Source organism: Oncorhynchus clarkii, chromosome 6 (assembly GCF_045791955.1).
Source record: "Oncorhynchus clarkii lewisi isolate Uvic-CL-2024 chromosome 6, UVic_Ocla_1.0, whole genome shotgun sequence".
Classification (NCBI taxonomy): domain Eukaryota; kingdom Metazoa; phylum Chordata; class Actinopteri; order Salmoniformes; family Salmonidae; genus Oncorhynchus; species Oncorhynchus clarkii.
The window spans coordinates 81,226,149-81,239,457 of NC_092152.1; the positions used below are offsets into that span (position 1 = coordinate 81,226,149).

At 45.6% G+C, this 13,309-nt stretch overlaps 1 protein-coding gene and 1 long non-coding RNA gene across 8 annotated transcripts in view; one reads left to right on the top strand and one right to left on the bottom strand.

The window, feature by feature from the left end:
- The first annotated feature begins 279 nt into the window (after positions 1 to 279).
- LOC139411704 (uncharacterized) lies at positions 280 to 3,651 on the top strand. Its single transcript, XR_011634620.1, has 2 exons — positions 280 to 1,560; positions 1,628 to 3,651. It is a non-coding gene; the product is annotated as an uncharacterized lncRNA (long non-coding RNA).
- Positions 2,560 to 13,309, bottom strand: part of LOC139411702 (homeodomain interacting protein kinase 3b) — an 84,721-nt gene continuing 73,971 nt past the window's right edge. For 2 of the 7 annotated variants that reach the window (XM_071158357.1, XM_071158355.1), the window contains exons 8-16: positions 10,316 to 10,439; positions 9,836 to 9,957; positions 9,073 to 9,197; positions 8,576 to 8,746; positions 8,156 to 8,476; positions 7,834 to 7,980; positions 7,123 to 7,382; positions 5,568 to 5,701; positions 3,787 to 5,487 (exon numbers count right to left, since the gene is read on the bottom strand). In XM_071158357.1, the coding sequence (XP_071014458.1) occupies positions 5,023 to 5,487; positions 5,568 to 5,701; positions 7,123 to 7,382; positions 7,834 to 7,980; positions 8,156 to 8,476; positions 8,576 to 8,746; positions 9,073 to 9,197; positions 9,836 to 9,957; positions 10,316 to 10,439 (1,869 nt within the window). In that variant the 3' untranslated portion in view covers positions 3,787 to 5,022. Of the gene's footprint in view, positions 5,488 to 5,567; positions 5,702 to 7,122; positions 7,383 to 7,833; positions 7,981 to 8,155; positions 8,477 to 8,575; positions 8,747 to 9,072; positions 9,201 to 9,835; positions 10,016 to 10,315; positions 10,440 to 13,309 lie in introns of all 7 variants that reach the window. The other 5 variants (XM_071158356.1, XM_071158354.1, XM_071158360.1 and 2 more) reach the window with 3 other exon arrangements.

The following is a 13,309-nucleotide window of genomic DNA, read 5'->3' on the forward strand; positions in this document are numbered from 1 at the left end:
ACCCACTATCCTGGCAGTGCCAGCACCATGCTCTACCAACGGAGGCACCATGCTCTACCAACGGAGCCATACAGAGAAGACCTGGACGAATGAGGTGAAAAAGAGAAGAACCACCGGGAATGAAGAAAACCGTCCAGAACAGAGTCCGCTGGAGATGCACTGCTAAGACTGTTTGTTCCACGAGGAGCTGAAAGGAGTCGAGGAAGTCAGAGGATACCTTTCATCAACCCCATTAAAGACGAGTAAGACGAGAGAGAAAGAAATCACACCAAGACTAAGTGGATTTGCAGCAATAGATGATTTGTTTAATTCAAAGTGAATCTTGACAATAATACACCATAGAGTCTTATTTTGACACTCACCAAAAGAGTCACCTGGAAACCCGCTTAGCGTGACTAAGTAGCAAAGGCTTGGTCACACCTAAATCACTGAGAACTAGAGGAAACACTATCAAACTGTTAAGAGACATCACATCCAGATCATTCCTTTCCCCAGTCCTCGTACTGGAAATATTGCACAGTGCAATTGCTACATGGCAAACTAGTGTGGCATAAAACCAACAAAAGCAAAACAAAAAATAAAAACAAAGCCACAAAAAAAATCTACAAGTATTAAAAACAGTAACAGTTCAGATTATAACAAGTGTATTATTTAGATGATCTAAACAGATGATTCTATAAGTTGCAGCATGAATTGACCTTTGACCGGACACAGTCGACCAGAACGCCCAAAAAGGAGAAAACAGGTTGAGAACTGATCAAAACCAAATAGTAAGTATTGAAGTGTAACACAGTCACACATTGAACAAACACATAGACCCTGAATCAACATCTTCACAACAGATTAGAGGATTCTTCAAAATCATAAATGAATCATACTGATCATTTTACAAACTGCTATGTCTTCTGTTGTTACGTTTCATCTCAAACATGTTGTACGAGTTCTCTGACAACGGTTCATTCATGTGTTCAGTCATATGGAGTTATAACTGGAGAAATAAAAACAGTCTAGGATCATACTTTGTATCCATCTGTGTTTTTAAGTGTGGGAGAGTTTGTGCAGGCGCATTGCTGGTGAATACCATTACAGAGGAACAAAGTTACAGTTAACATGCTTATATCACTGGAGAACACATATCAAGCACTCCAGGTCTGCCAAGTTCATGCCTTGTCGTAATTTCAGCTTTTTACCTAAATAAAAGATGCCATAACAAAAGCATGAAACTGAAAACATGGTTGATAAAACACCTGTCCGGCAATATTTTGGTGTTGAAATGTGTAATACCTTACGCTCCTCAAGAGTAATGAATTTCAAGTGGTGCCACAATAATCTCCAGAGAGCTCCTTAACACACCGCAAACTAAATGTTTATTCCAGAGCAATTCTCTAACGTCTTATATTAACAGACTCTGTTTGGTCAATCAGCCCTTTGCGAACAGCAACAGTTTGTGGTTAAAGTCTAGAAGTCCTCTGGACTCAGTTCAGAGTTCTCCTTAACTACTCAGTCCTACAATGAGTCCACCATGTGTTATCCACTGGTTCTGACTGTCATGGTTGCAAGGTGTTTGGTTTATTGACAATGAGTCCACCATGTGTTATCCACTGGTTCTGACTGTCATGGTTGCAAGGTGTTTAGTCTATTGACAATGTGGGGAAAATGACAGACTTGGAGTCAGTATTTCCCCACAGATTAGTGCAGCTGACTCGGTGGTGTATTTGCACAGTATCGGAGCTGGCAGGAGGAGATGTAAGAACACTTGGTGGTACAAAGACCATAACGTTAAAGTATTGCATTTGCTGTTCAACAAGAGTGACTATCGAGAGGACTGTTAAATCAGCACGTCACTCAAAGAGCCTCTCGGTGTGTGTGAGTGAGAGACTTTGTTGGCCTATATCTATTAAACACATATGCCCTCTACACTACTGTCATGACAACGCTCATCAAACAAGTCTTTTTCTAATCCCTGTTATGAGAGGTTGAATGACAGGCAGGTTGTGAAACGTTCCATTTTCTCTAGGTGATTTTTGGTCAAGTGGCCATTACTAACTCATTACTAACTCATTACTAACTCATTACTAACTCATTACTAGCTCATTACTAACTTAATTCTGCAGGATGGATTTTTGTTAGATCCTCAACCCCTCCTCCCCCTCCAACACAGAGCAGGTAGAGGAGAGGGGTACTGTTACTGTATATGTGACTACCATTGTCCCTGTCCCTATTTCGCTGACCCTCTGATTCTCAAGGCACAAGCACAGTGCTGCTCACACTGTCTGAACATCAGTACAGAACATATATGCCCAGAGACCTCCATTGATAAACACCCCTCTGTTATGAGACACTTCTAAAGGGGAGAGCGATACAATGGAGAAACCTCCTAAACAAACAGAAGACAGATTATTCCAATATGGAACCAATGTAGAAGGGGAACCACTCATGTCACGGACAGTGACAATACTGAACAGATATAAATGTTTGAGTAAAATCCATATTTTAAAAGGAAATAATCATTTACATTTATAAAATATTGAATGGGAACAAACACCTTGGGCTAAATTAGACATATTTTGTGTTTAATTCCCCGCGGGACCATGAGGAGTCAATACGACAACCCCTTACTAGCAGACTACTGACAGGTTGTTAGTGGTGTGACTTGGGGATAACATGTTACATACTGTAAGCCTTCCATTGAGTGTCCTGCTACCTCACAGTGCTCCTGCCATACATAAGACGCTATTAGAACTGTATAGTCAAATTACTACCATGATGAAGAAAGTTAAATCAATCTTGCAAGCTATAGCTTTACATGTTTACAAAACGGCAATATGAAAACATACAAAAAAATGAAATGACATTGATACATCCATTTATATGCAGTGACGAGCCCAGAACGGTTAATAAGGATAAAATACTGCAAAAACACACAGACCCCCAAAACCAGAACGAATGCAACTAACGCCCATCAGCAATACAGTAGTTACAATGACGCTTCAAACATGAACGCAGAAAACCCCACAAAAATCAAAACCACTTCTATTTCAGATAATTAGGGACCTATACAAAAATAGGAACGCTAGTTTTGAACTAAGAGAAATCACCTAATTTCACAGCTGTGGATCATATAGCAGCTTGTCTATGATACATTCAAGAAAAATGAGACGGCTTATTAAAATGTCCGGAAAAAGCTAAACATAACCTCAGCCATGTATTATAAATGTTTTTGTTTATTTTTAAATACCATTTGTTGAGATGTAACCCCAGCTCTACGACTATAGTATACTAGATAGAGGTCTATTGTGTGAAAACATAATATATCTAGCTACCTTGCTCAGGAAATGAATTACAGTCTTTGGTGCTGCACAAGCAACTTCATTTGGAAAGACGAAAAACGTAACGCACAGAACTAGCAAAAACAAATGGAAAAATGCACACAGCATATATATATATATATTCTCCCTGACGGAATGTATAAAATAAGCAGTAAACACCAATAAACCTTAAACAAATGGTATAATGTAAAGGGGAAAAAGTTAACTTTGTCACATGCATAAATGAGAGAACTGCACGCGACAAACTCACACCTTATTAAGCATCTGCACTAAGTAGACTAGCTCATGTATATGTATATATATGTGTGTGTGTGTGTATGTGTGTGTGTGTGTGTCAAATACTGCATGGTCTGCTCAGGCTTAGAAGAATCCATACGGTTAGTGAATTAGCATTGTTGTCCTCAGCTAGTCAACGCCCACCACACTGGTAACGCAGATAGAAAAAAGAAAAACACACTCAAACACTTCTTTTTTTAAATACAAAGACAAAAAAATTAAAATCAACATCTATTTAGAGATTGTATTGCAGTTTCATCGAACAGTACAAACACTGTTAGTAGTAAGAGTTTCACTAAATAGAAATTGATTATGAAATATTAAGCAAATATTCAATGCTTGCTCTTTGTCCACTAGTTCATTCAGGGGGGAGGACGATGTCAGAGAAGGAGCATGTAATAACGGACCAGCGAGCATCTGCTACAGCCAAGCACGTCGTCCTTCTTTAAGGAACAAAAGACTACCTCACTACACACTGAAATATACACCGAATCCAAACCATGAGCACCGCTATCCGCGATACCTCACGTCCACGCAGGCTGTGCAGGGATATATATCCACACACAGGATGCATGGACTGGTAGGACCTTCAAGTGCTGCAGTCCAGTACATTAATATATTCATGGATATATTTATATATAAGTAGTAACATCAACCACCTCAAATATATAAGGCACTATGGCTGGGGACAAGTATACGATGCAGCGAGTCTCGTGACGCCATCAACAAGAGCGACGTCTAACGTATCAACTTCCTGTTTACATTTTGATCTGCTCATGCAAGATCACATGCAGCTTGAGGAGCAACAACCCTACTTTAAATCGGTTAAGTGACTCCACATTTTTAAATCACCAAAGACACTGAGAAAAGGTAGAAATACTTCAAACGCGGTACGACACACACCGTGGACAACAACCTGTCGGCCTATCGAGCTAGAGACGGGGATGGCTTTACAAATGTGGATGTGTCTTGCACACGTTCAGAAGGCAATATAGAAAAATAGCTGGGATAAGGTCTGACCTAGCAACGCCACCCGATTAGTCACCTGTTTTTTGAGGAGTATTGGTAGAAGAGCCTATGTGAAGGTATATTAAAATGTGCAAAACACAGAGAGTGAGTTACTTATCTACATTCAATCATTCCATCCATCCTTCCTTGCCCCCCTTCCTCATCCTCCATTTCACCCTCCTCCACCCAAACTTTGTGATTTTATTTTTTATAGCTCATATTTCAATTGCACCCAAGTCTACATGATTGATAAAAATAGCTTGTTTCTCTGTGGTTGTGCCATGGCTCTGGACATGAAAACCATGTTGTGGTTGTTTGTTGTGTATTCTGAGAAGGCGGCCCCTCCTGCTCGCTTGGCCCCCGGGGGGGCGCGAGGTGCATCTGGAGGGTGGGCCGCTCCGGGACCCTGTCAGATGTAGGGGTACTGGTTGAGTTTGGTGGGGCTGAGGGGGAAGGTGGCGTAGGCAGGCGAGGCCATGTAGGGGTGCGGTGGGAAGAGGGCCTTGAACTGGCCCTGGGGGTGGATAGTGGGCGAGGGCAGCAGCCGGGGGTTGATGCCCACAGTGACCTGGTGGACGATACCGCCCGGGTGAGAGATGCTGTAGGCGGGCTGCAGGACGGGCCGTGAAGCCCCGGGGGAGGCCAGGATGTGGGCCACAGGGGCTGCTGTGACCAGGGGCCCAGGGGGGGGGTAGGACAGAAGAGTATGCTGGCCGTGCGGGTGGGGGTGATGGCGGGGGCCTGAAGTGTGGTTGGGGCTGCCGTGGGGTAGGGTAAAGGAGTGCCCATGCATAGTGGGGGGGATGTAAGCCTGCGGGCGCCGGTGGGCATAGTTTCCATTCCATTCCTGGTGGCAGGAGCCGTAATGCTGGAGCTGGAAATGGAGAGAAAGAGGGATGGTTAGATATCATACACAGATTACGTGTGTGTGTGTGTGTGTGTGTGTGTGCTGACCTGTCCAAAGCCCATGGGCTGCTGTTGCTGGTGCTGGAATGCAGTGATCTTCTGTGGCCGGTTGAGGAGGGGGATGGAGTGGTGCGGTTGACGGCCCGGGATACCTCGCCCTTTGAACTGGAAAGACTCTAAGACTGGAGGGAAGAGAGAAACAGAGAGCGAGACGGGGGGGGATGAAAGAGAGGGATGAGTTTAAACACAGACATCATGACGGGCAGCAGCATCAACCCACAGAGACAGACAGTAGAGTTAAACCCTGACTGTAGTATCCATCAGCCATTGTGACAGTAGAGATTTTGCATGCTCACCACTGACTTCCACTGGGTTTGACCAAACACAGCTCCTTAACAAGTGCCATCTGTTCCCCAAGCATCATGTGGGTGTTTATAAATAGACTAGAACTGATCTGGGATCTTGTGAAGGGATGGAAGCCAAATGGGTAAGTAAGCTGGTTCGTATTCATAGTGGGGGTCATACCATTGGCTATTAATACCCCCCTAGTAGCACTAGAATAGCAAGTTGTGGCCTTTTCTGTGGGCTTTAGCTGGGAAGTGTTTCTGAATGTCAGCTATGGGAGGGGCCTGGCTGGGACATGAGAGGCCATAAGAGACTTATAAATTACCTATAAAACGGGACCTTAAAAAAGCCCAGCCCCAGGAACAGAGGGAGAAGACCACAGCTGTTATAAAGCCTACATATGACATACATAACCCCTCGGTAACACCCCACGAACGCATTCATAAACATCTAGGTGTTCATGACAGCCAGCGAACACAATGTGGCGCATGTGTGCGTGTCTGGTTGTCATCCATGTCTATGAAGGCCTAAGTCAGGTTGTAAAGCGTTCCAGGGGATGTTACGCCTGTCATACGTAGCTTCATAAGCTCCAGATCCACACAGGTAGAATAAAGGATAGATTCAAAGAAAGGGCTGTCAACAAGAAGCAACTAGATTAGACAGTCTACAGGAAACACAAGTCCACTCCAGAGGCCGAAGCCAAGAGGTCTGAGGTGAGAGGTCAGGGCTGCAGCCATAATCACCTGCGAGTACCTCTGTGCCCTATAAACGAGGAGTAATCCCACACCATGTGACCTGTGGAGCAGACATCATCAGCAGTGACGAGGTATCTGACCCGCTGTGACCCTGTTAGCCCTGTGTCCGTGTGTGTCTGATCACTGACAGTCCTGACAGATTAAGGTTACTACTGGGTTCCAGGTTCCAGTGTGTACTGTACATGTGACCTGCTGTGTTTTCTGTTGCCCTGTCTGCCCTGGGCAAGGTGTGTCTGTTGTGGTTACCTATGATGAGAGAACTGTGGCCACCTGTTCATGACTACTGAACCTGTTTGTTCAACCATAGGGCTGTGTGAACCAGGTGTGTCAAGTGTACGTCTAGGGTGAATCAGCAGTTTCCTGTGGGTGAATCAGCCGGTTGTCTGTTTCCTGTGGGTGAATCAGCCGGTTGTCTGTTTCCTGTGGGTGAATCAGCCGGTTGTCTGTTTCCTGTGGGTGAATCAGGTGTCTGGTGTGTGTGTGTGTGTGTGTTAGATGCTTACTGGTGTTGCCTAGCGTCTCGTTGATGTGTGGGTGGGGGTTGTTATTCTGCACCCTCATGGGCGGCACCACCATGGTGCGCACCGCCGGCTTTCTGGGCTCCGTTACCGGGGCGACGCACGCTACACGGGGCCCGCGGTTCTGGTTGCCATCAGCGATGTAGCGTTGTTCGGTGAAGGGGCTGTTGCTAGGGCCAGAGGAGTCGGAGGAAGGCGAGCCGTCCACAATGTCACAACCGCTCTCCTGCTCGTCATCTGACATACTGTAACAGACCAGATCGCACACAGAGATTATACATTCTATATTGTAACAGACCAGAGCAAGCACACACAGATTATACATTCTATACTGTAACAGACCAGATCGCACACAGAGATTATACATTCTATATTGTAACAGACCAGAGCAAGCACACACAGATTATACATTCTATACTGTAACAGACAAGAGCAATCACACACAGAGATTATACATTCTATACTGTAACAGACAAGAGCAATCACACACAGAGATTATACATTCTATACTGTAACAGACCAGAGCAATCACACAGAGATTATACATTCTATACTGTAACAGACAAGAGCAATCACACAGAGATTATACATTCTATACTGTAACAGACCAGAGCAATCACACTATGACAGGTGTAGGTGCAACATTTAGGTTAGGGCCCAACATGTATGTGTGCGGCTGTTGTCATTGGGTCATACCTGTTGGGGCGTTTGCAGGGTGAGGTGCTGGATTGGGCTGAGGCAGAGGAGCTGGTGCTGAGGGTGCTGTCTGGACTGCTGAGGGAACATACTCTCTCCATACTCACTGTGCTCTGACACGCCTCACACTCAGCACTGCCCTTACACCTGGGGGGAGGGGGAGAGAAAGAGAAACAGAAAGGGGGGGGAGAAGAGAGGGTTTTAGTTACAAGTTACATACAGAGTTTGAGACGATAATGACTTCGATATTTGAAGAGACTGATTGTGGACTGTAGTGGATATTTGAAGAGACTGATTGTGGAGGAGCTTGAGAGTTACTTACTCCCCCAGTGAGTGTCTCCGTGTTCTCTCTTCCTCCTCCTCTTCCTCATCACTGCTGATACTAATGACAGTAACAGTGGGGCTGGCCAGATCAGACATCACCATGGCCTGCCGCTGCTTATAAGAGGCAGACTGCTCTTCAGAGTCTGAACCTGCCTTACAGCAGCTAGGCTCCTCCTCCTGCTCTGGTTCAGGTTCCAGCTGTGCAGCTCGCCCCGCCTCTGGGAATCTACCCTCTGGGACATTCCTTGTGGTGTCGGCCATCTTTGGGGACTGGCATGATGAGTTTTGGGTGTTGGTGCTGTAGGTGAAATTGCTGCCTCTAGGGAGAAATAAATGACGGGAAGGGTTTTTTTATGATCAGATTGTATGTGTGTGTGTGTATGTGTGTGCGTGTGCGTGTGTGTGTGTGTGTGTTTACCTGTTAAAGCAGGGCTTGTTTCTCTTGTTTGCAGAGGGCTGTGGCCACACCACGTGTGCGATGCCTATGCTGATTGGCTGGTGGGCAGACATGGTCATCTGGTTGGTTAAGAACGGCTGATGGTGGTGGGGCATCATAGAGCTGTATTGGTTGCCATGGGGACGCACCTTCCTGCAAATGACAATACGGGATAACGAGCCAAAGGTTATTATCTATATTAGAGACTTAACTGACTGATCTCACTCGCCTGCTTCAAAGGAGAGGCATGTGACTCATTCTCCATCAGTCTGACAGACAGCCATCACACTGTGTCCTATATTCTCAGAGAAGTCCTTGTCAAGGGTAGAGCATAGCAACAAAACAGACTGACAGACAAAGCAGTTTCAAAAAATTCATTTGGAGCTTCCCTATTGGCTCCCTACGGAGAGAAAAAATGAATTAGTCACTGACGGTCGCTAAAGAGAACAGACAGTCAACAGCTGACAGACAGCACTCACCCCCATTCTCCCAGTCTCTGTGGGCCTGCCACAGTGTCAGACGCCATGGTGGCTGATGGGGGCGCCATTGAAGTCACCTGCTGCCAGGCGGGCACCAGGATCTGCTGGGGGCGGTTAGACCAGGTCTGCTGCAAGGGAGAGGAACACCGTTTCCATGGTTTCTATAGCTATCTAAACTTATTCATTCAGTGGTATAGAGTTGCAGGTAGCCTAGTGGTTTGAGCGTTGGGCCAGTAACTGAAAGGTTGCTGGATCGAATCCCCGAGGTGACATGGTAAAAATCTGTAGTTCTGCCCCTGAGTAAGGCAGTTAACCCACTGTTCCCCTGAGGAAGGCAGTTAACCCACTGTTCCCCTGAGCAAGGCAGTTAACCCACTGTTCCCCTGAGCAAGGCAGTTAACCCACTGTTCCCCTGTGCAAGGCAGTTAACCCACTGTTCCCCTGAGCAAGGCAGTTAACCCACTGTTCCCCTGAGCAAGGCAGTTAACCCACTGTTCCCCGGTCACCGGAGATATGGATGACGATTAAGGCAGCCCCCCGCACCTCTCTGATTCAGAGGGGTTGGGTTAAGTTGAATGTATTCAACTGAAATTCAACATTTCAGTTGAATACATTCAAAACATCCCCAGCACAAATGCATCCAGGATGTGTCTTGCTGATTCTCCATCACTGTCAGTTTCTCTGTTGGTCTGAATCACTCAATCACAGCTAGCCCGAATACTAGGGACTCTCTCTCTCCCGCTCCCCCCTCTCTTCTCGTTACCTGTGTGATGAGCCCAGGTCTGATCTGTAGGGGCTGGATGGAGGGAGCTTGGGTGACCAGAGGCACAGCAGTCTCCATGCGTACGGAGAAGCCCTGAGGCTTGGCCGCGTTAGTGGGGATTCCTGGAGGACCGGAAAGGGAAACATGTGTTCCACAGTAAGTCCAAGTCAGTAGATTTTGCTATAGAGGTGGATGGAAAGGAGGGAGAAAGAGGAGGGGGGAGGAGAAAGAGAGAAGAGAGGAGGGGGGAGGAGAAAGAGAGAAGAGAGGAGGGGGAGGTGAGAGAAAAGAGGAGGGGGGAGGAGAAAGAGAGAAGAGAGGAGGGGGGGTGAGAGAAAAGAGGAGGGGGGAGGAGAAAGAGAGGAGGGGGAGGAAGAGAGAAGAGAGGAGGGGGGGAGAAAGAGAGAAGAGAGGAGGGGGAGGAGAAAGAGAGACGTGAGGAGGGGGGAGGAGAAAGAGGAGAAGATTAAGAAGTCATACCCTGCATCGTTGGGGGGCACAGGATGAGTGCCTGTTGAAATGAGTCGCTGCAGCCAAACTGGCCATTTCCTGTTTGGTGCGGTATCCCAGGGTGCATCACTGAGGGGGCCGAGGGGGCTAAAGCCTGAAGACAACACAGAGACATGAGCCCCCTGACATCTACTACAGAAACTAATGGGTTAGATCAACACAGAGACATGAACCCCCTGACATCTACTACAGAAACTAATGGGTTAGATCAACACAGAGACATGAGCCCCCTGACATCTACTACAGAAACTAATGGGTTAGATCAACACAGAGACATGAGCCCCCTGACATCTACTACAGAAACTAATGGGTTAGATCAACACAGAGACATGAGCCCCCTGACATCTACTACATAAACTAATGGGTTAGATCAACACAGAGACATGAGCCCCCTGACATCTACTACAGAAACTAATGGGTTAGATCAACACAGAGACATGAGCCCCCTGACATCTACTACAGAAACTAATGGGTTAGATCAACACAGAGACATGAGCCCCCTGACATCTACTACAGAAACTAATGGGTTAGATCAACACAGAGAAATGAGCCCCCTGACATCTACTACAGAAACTAATGGGTTAGATCAACACAGAGACCTCTACTACAGAAACTAATGGGTTAGATCAACACAGAGAAATGAGCCCCCTGACATCTACTACAGAAACTAATGGGTTAGATCAACACAGAGAAATGAGCCCCCTGACATCTACTACAGAAACTAATGGGTTAGATCAACACAGAGACCTCTACTACAGAAACTAATGGGTTAGATCAACACAGAGAAATGAACCCCCTGACATCTACTACAGAAACTAATGGGTTAGATCAACACAGAGACATGAGCCCCCTGACATCTACTACAGAAACTAATGGGTTAGATCAACACAGAGACATGAGCCCCCTGACATCTACTACAGAAACTAATGGGTTAGATCAACACAGAGACATGAGCCCCCTGACATCTACTACAGAAACTAATGGGTCAGATCAACACAGAGACATGAGCCCCCTGACATCTACTACAGAAACTAATGGGTTAGATCAACACAGACATGAGCCCCCTGACATCTACTACAGAAACTAATGGGTTAGATCAAAACAGAGACATGAGCCCCCTGACATCTACTACAGAAACTAATGGGTTAGATCAACACAGAGAAATGAACCCCCTGACATCTACTACAGAAACTAATGGGTTAGATCAACACAGAGACATGAGCCCCCTGACATCTACTACAGAAACTAATGGGTTAGATCAACACAGAGACATGAGCCCCCTGACATCTACTACAGCAACTAATGGGTTAGATCAACACAGACATGAGCCCCCTGACATCTACTACAGAAACTAATGGGTTAGATCAACACAGAGAAATGAACCCCCTGACATCTACTACAGAAACGAATGGGTTAGATCAACACAGAGACATCTACTACAGAAACTAATGGGTTAGATCAACACAGAGAAATGAACCCCCTGACATCTACTACAGAAACTAATGGGTTAGATCAACACAGAGACATGAGCCCCCTGACATCTACTACAGAAACTAATGGGTTAGATCAACACAGAGACATCTACTACAGAAACTAATGGGTTAGATCAACACAGAGAAATGAACCCCCTGACATCTACTACAGAAACTAATGGGTTAGATCAACACAGAGACATGAGCCCCCTGACATCTACTACAGCAACTAATGGGTTAGATCAACACAGACATGAGCCCCCTGACATCTACTACAGAAACTAATGGGTTAGATCAACACAGAGAAATGAACCCCCTGACATCTACTACAGAAACGAATGGGTTAGATCAACACAGAGACATCTACTACAGAAACTAATGGGTTAGATCAACACAGAGAAATGAACCCCCTGACATCTACTACAGAAACTAATGGGTTAGATCAACACAGAGACATGAGCCCCCTGACATCTACTACAGAAACTAATGGGTTAGATCAACACAGAGAAATGAGCCCCCTGACATCTACTACAGAAACTAATGGGTTAGATCAACACAGAGACATGAGACCCCTGACATCTACTACAGAAACTAATGGGTTAGATCAACACAGAGACATGAGCCCCCTGACATCTACTACAGAAACTAATGGGTTAGATCAACACAGACATGAGCCCCCTGACATCTACTACAGAAACTAATGGGTTAGATCAACACAGAGACATCTACTACAGAAACTAATGGGTTAGATCAACACAGAGAAATGAACCCCCTGACATCTACTACAGAAACTAATGGGTTAGATCAACACAGAGACATGAGCCCCCTGACATCTACTACAGAAACTAATGGGTTAGATCAACACAGAGACATGAGCCCCCTGACATCTACTACAGAAACTAATGGGTTAGATCAACACAGAGACATGAGCCCCCTGACATCTACTACATAAACTAATGGGTTAGATCAACACAGAGACATCTACTACAGAAACTAATGGGTTAGATCAACACAGAGAAATGAACCCCCTGACATCTACTACAGAAACTAATGGGTTAGATCAACACAGAGACATGAGCCCCCTGACATCTACTACAGAAACTAATGGGTTAGATCAACACAGAGACATGAGCCCCCTGACATCTACTACAGAAACTAATGGGTTAGATCAACACAGAGAAATGAACCCCCTGACATCTACTACAGAAACTAATGGGTTAGATCAACACAGAGACATGAGCCCCCTGACATCTACTACAGAAACTAATGGGTTAGATCAACACAGAGACATGAGCCCCCTGACATCTACTACAGCAACTAATGGGTTAGATCAACACAGACATGAGCCCCCTGACATCTACTACAGAAACTAATGGGTTAGATCAACACAGAGAAATGAACCCCCTGACATCTACTACAGAAACGAATGGGTTAGATCAACACAGAGACATCTACTACAGAAACTAATGGGTTAGATCAACACAGAGAAATG